The sequence below is a fragment of the Natrix helvetica genome (assembly GCF_964273705.1).
Source record: "Natrix helvetica genome assembly, chromosome: 16".
In the NCBI taxonomy this organism is placed as follows: Eukaryota; Metazoa; Chordata; class Lepidosauria; order Squamata; family Natricidae; genus Natrix; species Natrix helvetica.
The window spans coordinates 10,574,497-10,584,924 of NC_138563.1; the positions used below are offsets into that span (position 1 = coordinate 10,574,497).

Consider the following 10,428-nt stretch of genomic DNA (forward strand, 5'->3'; position numbering starts at 1 on the left):
CTACAAAAAACCCACCCTACTTGGGACAACTTATATCCTCCGACATTACCTTAACAGTTCCTAGGTCCTTGGTTAGGACTCGAGATGTTGAGCTACCAACCAGCCTCAAAGGCTGTGAATCTCACCAAAGATTAACCACATCATAATCCAAAGCATACAATTTATTGATACTACTCTACCAGTAGACGCCAGAGTCAAAGAAAAAAAAAACTGGAAAATAATCACGAAATATTATGCGATTATGGGTGAAACATGTCACAGTGACACCCATGGTCCTCGGGGCACTTGGCACCATGTCCAAGAATTTTGCAAAAACACATCAAGAAATTGCAGCTTCCTGCAATAAAACCAGCAGAAGTGCAAAAAGCTCTGCTACTCAAAACATCGTATATTTTAAGAAGGTCCTTGGTTGATCCCTAGGATGCTGGCAGCAAACCGTATCAACCATTAGCACCAGTCACTGGGATTTGTGATGTATTTTTGAATGTTCATTTGGCTGAGTTTCATGTTGAATGAATAAAAGTTTATAATAATAGTAGTAATAATAATAATAATCTTACATCCTTCAATGATGCCTTCAACACCCTTGGGAAAAGAAACCTCCTGTCTATTCCAAATCTTTGAGAAGGGCATGAAAAATGAACCAAAGGGCCAAACCCAGTCTAAACATCTGGCTGACTGTGTGACAAACCATAATAATGATGATGATTTAAATGAGATGCTACTGGCAAAAATGGAAGGAAAAGACTTTACTTCATGGCATTTCTTCACCTCTTTTAAAATCTGCGCATCAGAGTCCTTCCAGTGAATCCTTTCCGCCTTGATGAGCCACCAATAATAGGCATAGCACTTAGACTTATATACCACTTCACGGTCATTTCCAGCCCTCTCTGAGCGGTTTACAAATTCAGCCCATTTGCCCCCAACGATCTGGGTCCTCGTTTTACTGGAAGGATGGAAGGCTGATCAACGTGGAGCCAATCAGGATCGAACTGCTGACAATGGGCAGCGTTTGCCTGTAATACTTCATTCTAACCACTGGGAGGGAAGGAAGGAGGGAGGGAGAGAGGGAGGGAGGAAGGAACTTACATATATACCACTTCACAGCCCTCTCTAAGTCAGCCTATTCCCCAACAATTTGTGCTGATAAATAAATGTGAGCTCCCTCCCATATTTGGGCATACCAGGGGTTGTAACACAAATACATACCTATTTCCCTGGCCTAGCTGATAAGGAAGAGAGCCTGTGGTTTAGTGGCAATTACATCGGCCTAATATGCAATACAGCTCTGGTTCGATTCCCAGTAAGGGTATGGCTAGCTAATGAGAGCTAAATAGCTTGAAATAGATCTATACTAGTCTCCCTTTATTTATTTATCAGCACAAATACAACACAAATATAAAAAAGGCAACATTAAAAATAAAAAGTTTTCTGCCTGGATGGTCCTCTGTAATGAGCCGAATGGTCCTCTGGATGGTCCTCTGTAATGAGCCGAAGGACAGAAAGGGGGAGTAGTGAGCTCCCTCCCATATTTGGGCATACCAGGGGTTGTAACACAAATACATACACACATATATACATATACATAAACATATACATACACACACACACACACACACACACACACACACACACACACATATATATAATTTATTCTTTCACTTCTTACATATTTTCTTTATCACTTTCCTCTTCTGTTTTTCTGTAGATGTGTATGAGTTTGACTTTGGGGAGATTTATTATTCTTTAATAAATAATAATAATTTTAAAAATCTCCATCTGCCAGAGCATGAGAGCGATTTCCACCAGCCCTTGTTTAAAATATTGCAGTCCAGTAAAGGCAAACATTAGCAGCCAGTTGGGCTGCCTTCATTGTGCTTTAGAGTCGGTGCCTGGACAGGGGGGGGTTGGACTAGAAGACCTTCAAGGTCCCTTCCAAGTCTACTATTTTGCATTCTGGTCACTGCGCCTTATATTTTCACCCCGTTGCAAAGGGCCTCGAAATCCACAGACTTTACAATGAGAGTTGTTGTAGTTGTTACTTGCAGCAGCCTGTTTAGTGACCATTCAAAGTTACAACATTACAAAAAGTGGCTCATGATCATTTTTCACACTTACGACGGACGCAGCATCCCCTGAATCACATGATCAAACTTCACACGCTTGGCAACTGACATGTACCTGTGACGGTTGCAATGTCCTGGGGTCACTTGTTCCCCTTTTGCGACCGTCTGACAGGCACAGTCAAGGGGCAAGCCAGATTCACTTAACAACCGTGATGCTAACTTAACAATGGCAGGGATTCACTTAACACCGGTGGGAAGAAAGGTCGTAAAATGGGGCAAAACTCATGTAACAATTGTCTCACTTAGCAACAGAGATGTTGGGCTCAATTGGTGGTTGTAAGTTGATGACACCCAGTACATAACACTGCTTCGTGGTGGCGCAGTGGTTAGAGTGCAGGACTGCAGACTCCTCCTGCTGACTGCCGGCTGCCGGATATTTGGCAGTTCGAATCTCACCAGGCTTCAGGTTGACTCAGCCTTCCGTCCTTCCAAAATCAGTAAAATGAGGACCCAGATTGTTAGGGGCAAATATGCTGATTCTGTCAAATTCTCACAGAGGGCCATAAGCGATATGTGAGTCTAAGAGCTCTTTTCCTTTCCTTTCCTTTCCTTTCCTTTCCCATTTCCCGTTTCTCCTTCCTTCCCTTCCTTTCACCTTTCTCCTTCCTTCATTCCAACCAACCTATCTCTCTTTCCTTCCTCCTTCCTCTTCCTCTTTTCCTTCCTCCTTCCCCACCTTCTTCCCCCCTTATTTTCCTTCCTTCCTTCTGTCCTCCAGCCCATCTCTTTCCCTCTCTTCTCCTCTCCTCCCCTTCCTCTTTCTTTTCCTTTCCTATATTGCAGGCTAACTCTGCCCACTGCCAGGAGTTCGATTCTCACTGGCTCAAAGTTGACTCAGTCTTCCATCCTTCCAAGGTTGGGAAAAATTAGGACCCAGAATATTGGGGGCAAGGGGCTGACTCTGTAAACCGCTTAGCACCATGAAGCGGGGTATAAGTCTGAGCGCTGTTGCTATAACTCCCCCAGCCACTCAGTGCCTACCGTTTCGGCAGGATCCGCCAGCAGATTGGCAGCCTTGGTCTGTCTCGTGCGCCTTCAGTCAGGAGCAGCCAGGAGGAAGGACAGCTCGGCCCCCTCCCTTTCATTAAAGCGTGTCCAGGCATGTCCCCCTGGGCACCCCCTCCCCCTCCCCCCAGAACTACCATCCCCATCCGTCATAAACAAGGGCGCAGCTGTTGCCATGGCCGAGAATCAAAAGCATGGCAGCCTTTGGCCCTTGGAGACAGTCAGGGATGCCAGGCGGGGGCTGTGGAAGCGGGTGGGGCTCCTGGGGGGGGGCAGAGGGATGGCGGGGGGGTGGGCACAAGACACATGCAAAATGCACAGCCTTCCAGAGGGTCTTTTCATTGGGGCTCCGTCCTTGGGAGCACCTGGTTGCTGAGCTTCTCCACCGAGGAAGCAGAGTGCGGCAGAGACAGCATCCAGCAGAGCTCCTCTGGGGCACCTGCACAAAATGGCCTCGTCTCTTCCGCCAAGGGGCTGCTGCTGCTGCCCTTACTGGCACATTCCTGGGTGATGCCTCACTTTTGATCTCCTTTTATGCTGGGCCCAATGAGTTGGCCCGTCTTTCTTCAAAAGTGGCCACTTGAAGAAGGGTGGACTTCCAGAATTCCCCCATCAGCCTGAAGTCTATGCATCTTAAAGCATGCCGGGAGTTGTTGAAGTCCATCCATCTTCTGGCTGGGGAGTCCTGGGCATTGAAGTCCAGTTCTAGGAGATGGCTAGGTGGGGGCAGAGGGAGGGGGTCAAACATGCCATCAATCTTGAGTCCCTTAGTGTCCACAAAAGTTCACCTTGAGTTCCGTTGACTGTTATCTACCACCAGTTTGCTTTGACTAGCTAGAAATCAATCTAAGAGATTAACAGAGTTGGAAGGGACCTTGTTCCATGGGCTGATTGTTCTCATTGTCAGAAAATTCCTCCTTATTTCCAGGTTGAATCTCTCCTTGGTCAGTTTCCATCCATTGTTCCTTGTCTGGCCTTCGGGTGCTTTGGAGAATAGCTTGACCCCATAACTCCTCTCTGGGGCAGCCCCTCAAATATTGGAAGATGCTCTCCTGTCTCCCCTGGTCCTTCTCTTCCTTAGACTAGACAGGCCCAGTTCCTGCAACCATTCATCGTATGTTTTATCCTCCAGTCCCCTCATCATCCTGGTTGCTCTTCTCTGCACTCTTTCCAGAGTCTCAGCATCTTTTTTATAGTCTGGGGATCAAAACTGGATGCAGGACTCCAGGTGTGGCCTTATTCTTGCTTAGGCTTTTCCTGTCCTTGACACCATTCATATTCAAGTGGGCAAGTTTGGAAAACGCCGTTTTGGAACGATGGATCCTCCTCACTTTTAAAGAATGTGGCAATTATTCTCCAGTCTAGTCTCTTGAATGTTCTACGCAGGTAGTCCTTGACTTACGACCTCAATTTTGAGCCCACGATTGATGGTGTTATGTGAGACATTTGTTAAGTGAGTTTCCCCCCCCCCATATTTAACAACCTTTCTTGTCACTGTTGTTAAATGAATCATTGCAGTGGTTCAGTTAGTAACATGGATGTTAAGTGAATTTGGCTTTGCTTGTCAGAAGGGCCACAAAAGGGGATCATGTGACCTTGGGACGGTCATAAATATGAATCAGTTGCCAAGCGTCTGAATTTTGATCCCGTGACCATGGGGGATGCTGAAACGGTCATAAGTATGAAAAATGGTCATGTCACTTTTTTCAGTGCTGTTGTAACTTTGGACAGTTACTAAATGAACTCTAGAATCTCCCAGGTACACATCTGTTAGGGTAAGAAAAACAAAGGCTGAGTTTGACAAGATTCTGCCTGGGGGCTCCTCGGTGCTCTCTAAGTTTTGTCGTTTTCTCTCAGTCATTACCCAACTAGGTAACGTCATCAGCACTGGAAGGGAGTAGGGTTTGTGGAATGGAGGAGGAGGAGAAGGAGAAGGAGGAGAAGGAGGAGGAGGAGGAGGAGGAGGAGGAGGAGGAGGAAGAGGAGGAGGAGGACAACCACTGTGGCTTCTTGGTTCTCTCTGAGCTTGGTGGCTTTCTTGGAGGCGTTGCATTACCCAACTATGTAACATCATCAATTCTAGAAGGGAATGGGATTCGTGGAGACGAGGAGGACTGCGGGGTCTTTAGTGCTCTCTGAGCTTGGTGGTTTTCTTGCAGACGTTTCATAACCGAACTAGGTAATATTGTCAGTGGCACAGATGACGTTACCTAGTTTGCAACGAAACATCTACAGGGCAGGAGACCCAAATAAATAGCGTGTCCAATGACCTGGGAAGACAGGAGCTGTGTGTGTGTGAATGGCAACAACAAATGGAAGAAAATTCTCACTGGGCACTCAGGAGCTGTGAGGAAAAGGGGGTAAGTTTGCTTGGAAAGGATCCAAATTCTCTTTCGTTCTCCCATTGTACATTCAGACGTATGACCTCTTGCTCCTCCGTCAGGCAAACCTGTAGCTATCATACAACCTCTAACAACACTATAGCTGGGTTCCTCTTCTGCATCCTGACAATGTTTGGTGGCCTGGGCCTCAGCAGGTTCCATGCAGCAGCAATCATGGTCTGTGTAGGCCCCATCGTGGCTTCTGCTCTTGACGTTCACGCCAGAAATCTGATTCAACGAATCAAGGCTTTGCATGAGGCCTAAATCAGGATCGACCTTATGCCTCGGGGGACCATCACAGCCTTAACGCGGGCCTTTCCCCCAGCCTGGTATCCTCCCAATTTTGGAACTGGCTGTGCATTATGGATGTTGTCACCCTATGCCACCTGGAAAACAAGCGCCAGATACAAAGCAAGGTGACTTAAATATTGTTGCCGGAAGGAGGACTCTCCAAGAAGATCTTCTTCAGTGTTTTCTCAACCTTGGAAGCTTTAAGAGGCGTGGACTTCAACTCCCAGAACTGCCCGCCAGTTTTGCTGGGAATTCTGGGAATTGAACTCCACCGATCTTAAAGTTGCCAAGGTTGAGAAAACACTCGTGTTTTGGTCTGTCGGCTGCCGTTCCCCCCCCCCCCCCGAGCCGCTGAATCAGAGGAGGACGAGAAGGTGTGAGAGTCAGGGTCAGCATCAAAGCAACCTGAGAGCTGCGAGGGGGGGAGAGGGAATGGAGCTGGCAGAGAGAGAGAGAGAGGGAGGGGGGCAGAGCCTGGGCCATCCTTCAGCCCCCAGATGGAGAGTCAACAGTCCCCAGGTCTGGAGGTGGCTGGTGAGGAAGAGGAGGAACAGCTGAGTCCAGTGCCTGATGTGTGAATGTGCAGAATGCAGAGTAGAGGAGAACAGTGGAAATCTATGGGCCGGTCCTTGGGATGGAAGAGCCACCGCTGCTAGCGAAGCCCCATTCTAGCTCTGGGGATAAAAGGCAAAGGGCGGAGATGAATAGATGGGGCAGACAACTATTAATCGGACGGACGGACTTCTTAGCCTGCGGTGGGAGAGAGAAACTTTCTGCCGGAGCTCCTCATAAAGGAATCTTTGCGTTCCCTTCAGAGGGTTCGCCGTGTTTAGGGAGCTGGCTCAGAACAGTGCAATGGTGGCCTTCAGTGGCACCTTGGCGACGTTCAATAACATCTCGTCGTGTTTAAGGAGGGAACGGGCCCAGGTAACTTCAGGACACACCTGGGCAGAGAAGCAGCAGCTCCCCTCCTGGCTTGATGGACTTTGGCAGAGCGGCACAAGTCTTCCTCTTCCTCCAGCCCTATTTTCCCACTCCTGCCATTTCTTCACGCTTTGCGGTGCGAGATTTGATTAGGCTGCTCGTAATGGGCGTGTGACTATCCATTACTGCTGAGGAAATTACCAGCTGCCACCCAGCGCCACAAATAAAGTGGGTGGAGGGATTTTTAAGGAGGGGGGGAGAAAACAGGGGGGTGGAGTGTTTGTCTCTCGCTGCCCGCCTCGTTGGCGATCAAATTAGGCTCATCTGCACGGAAGAGTTTAATATTTTGCCGCTCCGGCTTACAAAATAAATCATAAATAGCGATCGAATTCTGCTCTGCGCTCACCGAACAAGAGACGTAGACGAAAATGCACACGTACAGAAGGAATTGCTTTCGTTTCTTTTTTCCCACCCTCCTGAAATCTTTCTTCCCCAAACCAAAGTGCATGGACACTGTAAATAAATAACATCTCAAAATAATAATAATAATAATTACATCAAATAAATACATCAATAGAGGATGACAGGAAGGTGGGCGGAGCGAGGAACGGTGGGACTGCCATGATTTCAGCGGTCGGGTGAAGGCCAGGGTGTTTTTGGGGGGGCGGCAGGATCTCGGGTGGACCTCGGTGTGGGAATTGGGGCAGCCCAAGCCCCCCTGCTGCTCCTGAACTACCACAAATAATGTAACCAATGGTGGAAGTTCTTAAACCGAGAGAGAGAGAGAGAGAGAGAGAGAGAGAGAGAAGAAGCTCATCGCCTGAAATTAGTTACTTGAACAGAAATGAAGTTTGAATGAAACCAAATCGGAGTTACTCCTCGTCCCAGCTTCATTCATTTCTTAGCCCTGACCCTACCCCCAATCTCTTGGAGACATCTGTAACATCAGGAAGAGCTCCCCAACCGTCCACTCGTAGTCCTTGACTTAGAGCCTCAATTGCAGCCAGAATTTCCGTTATTAAGCAAGGCAGAGAGAGAGAGAGAAACCAGTGAGTGGCACCTGATTAAGTGAATCACCTGTTGAAAAGCCTGTTGGAAGCCTGTTGAGGAGGTCATGTGACCCCAGGATGCCACAGCCGTCATAAATAGATGCGCCAGGAGCTTGGTCACGTGACTGTGGGGGAAATCCTCTAACGGTTATAAGTACGAGGACCAGTCCTAAACCATTCTATTTCAGTAAACTCAAACAGCTGCTAAGCGAACGGTCATAAGTCAAAGACTACCTGGACCTGGAGGAAGAAGACCCTCAGTCTCTTAGGTGGAGGTGGGTTTCATGTAATTGAACAACCCGTTGCCCTGCTGTAGGATCGAAAATGTCCCTTCCGGGATTGTGCACGGCTTCAAACGCAGGGCAATTTCCTGCACACCTTCTTGGGCCGCCGTGGGGAGTAGGGCGGGCGAGGCGCGGAAGTCAGCTGGGCTGCGTGGGAGGGGCAAGCGAGCCAGAGAGTGAGATGTATAGGACGGGATAGCGCAGGGGGCAGGGGGCCGGGTCCAGCCGATTGTCGGAACTAACAATTCGGCCGAACCGGTACAAACTGACCGCAGCCCACCTCTGCTAAGGCTGTGAAAGCCTCCCCCATTCCCCGCTACCCCCACCACCACCAGCAGGCCACCTGCACTAAACGAACAAAGGGGCCACCTCAGGATCCAAATCTAGAAGCACGAAGTGTGTTTTGTGTGTTTGTGTGTGTGTTGCGTTGCTAAAAAGAGCAAAGGCCCTTGTGGCCACTTAAAAAACTGACGTATTGCACCTAAGAGATTTGTGTCGTGATTAGAAGACCTGCAAGAAGAAAGTCACGAGTTTCTCCTGCTTTGTCTGTGTTGGTTTCTTTGACCCCCCCCCCCCCCAAGTGACCTATTTTAACAACCCGGGAGCTTCTCTAACTAAATCCACCGTCTAGGGACAGTTTCCCAACCCTACTGGCTTCAAGATGGGCAGACCTCAACTCCCAGAATCGAAGAGCGAATGGAAGACTTCAACTCTGGGAGTTGAAGTCCACCCATCTTCAAGCAATCCAAGATTTGGGACAAGGCTGACCTCCGAGATAAAGGAAGCTTCTCTTTCAATTTCCGGACTCCCCCACCCCGCCACCCCTTGCTAATTTCCACATTATTATGTCCAAGTATTAAAGATATGCACATGAATGAGAGAAGGTCATTCAGACGGCGCTTCAACACCCTGGAGATGGAAGGCAATCAAAACTCCAAATGTGTAGAACCCATGGGGAGATGCTTCCCAACCCAGCATGTTGAGGGGAAGGACAATGTGAGGTTCTTGATGACAGATTTCTGGGGCGAAAGGGAACCAAAATCCTTCTCTCCTTCAAGCTCATGGTGGAACTGGAGAATTCTGGGCAGCTTCCTCTCAACCGGAAGGAAGTGGAGAAGGTCCATGGTTAGGTTAGTAGGATCACTCCAGCACTTGTGAGAATCTCCATTTAGTAGATGGAACGGGAAGGTAGAAGTGACCGAAGAGAAACCAGAAGCAGATGTGAAGATCCTAGATGTTTCTTCTGTAGACCAAAATCCAGAGAAAGCGTTCATTATTTACTCTTGACAATGTGGGTCAAGAGGCCAGGCCTATCCCCCCCAGGCGCCTGCCACTCAGACATCCAGGACGTGGTTTAGATACGAGATGTAGCAGATGGCCAGCCTCAAAATCTCAATTTTGGACAGCTTCTTATCCGGAGGGAGGGTGGGCAGGAGCTTCCGCAGCTCAGCAAAGGCCATGTTGAAGGCCTCAACGCGGATCCTCTCCCGCGTGGCGTGGGCCGTCCGATACTTAGCCGTGGCTCGCCGCCGCCGCCGCCGTTCCTCGCGGCTGAGGTGCTGAAGGTCCTTCTTCATGTGATCGCTGGATTCGGGGCCCCGGGACTGGCCACACAGACTGAGGGACCCGGGGTCTTCTACAGGTCCACCCCGACCACCCCCACAGTCACTGAAGACCGACTCCGTCTCCGAATGGGTGGGTTGGAGGTCGATCTCGGTCTGGTCTGAATTGAGCATGGTGGCTGAGAAGACCACGGGGCAGGCTGGCTGTGGGGTGAAGAGGGAGGAGAAGGGGAGGGGAGGGCTTTGGATAAACCCTACAGGAGGACAGGCAGGATGGGCTTCGGAATCCACCTCAAATTTCCACGCGATTCGCTCTTATGAAATTATGGGAAGCAACCAGAGATATTTGGTTGGTGCAGAAATTCTGGATGGATCTGGGAGCTTCGTCCGTCTACCTGAAAGGATAAGAGAAACAACATGGCAGCAATAATATACTTATTATCAGGCCTGCAGTCATATTCCTTTTAGGATCTTTGGCCTGCCACACTCTCTATTATTTTACTATGCTGTTTCATTAGTGGGGAATTGGGAGGGGGAATAGTAAGGAGTAGAATGTTGTTGTCAAAATAAAACATTCCTTTCTAGAAGCCCAAGGTCATCCTTTGTCTCTGCACCTGATCGGAAGTGGATGGGTGGAAATGCCAGCGTGGCAGTGGAAGATTGGGCCATGGGATGGACTTGTGGGTGTGGGGGGCAAGATCATGAACTTTCAACTGAGTGGGAAACCCAGGAAGCTTTCAGATTCGGATTTCCCACAGATGTACCAACATGTCTCTCTTATTAAACTGGAACTTTGAGGAAAGATC

General features: G+C 48.8%; 1 protein-coding gene across 1 annotated transcript; it reads right to left on the bottom strand.

The window, feature by feature from the left end:
• Positions 1-9,394: 9,394 nt before the first annotated feature.
• On the bottom strand, positions 9,395-9,796 carry NHLH1 (nescient helix-loop-helix 1; the record flags this gene model as incomplete). The annotated part of the gene is made up of 1 exon (XM_081968365.1): positions 9,395-9,796. The coding sequence occupies one exon, from the start codon at positions 9,794-9,796 to the stop codon at positions 9,395-9,397; it is 402 nt and encodes a 133-aa protein (XP_081824491.1).
• Between the last annotated feature and the right edge of the window lie 632 nt (positions 9,797-10,428).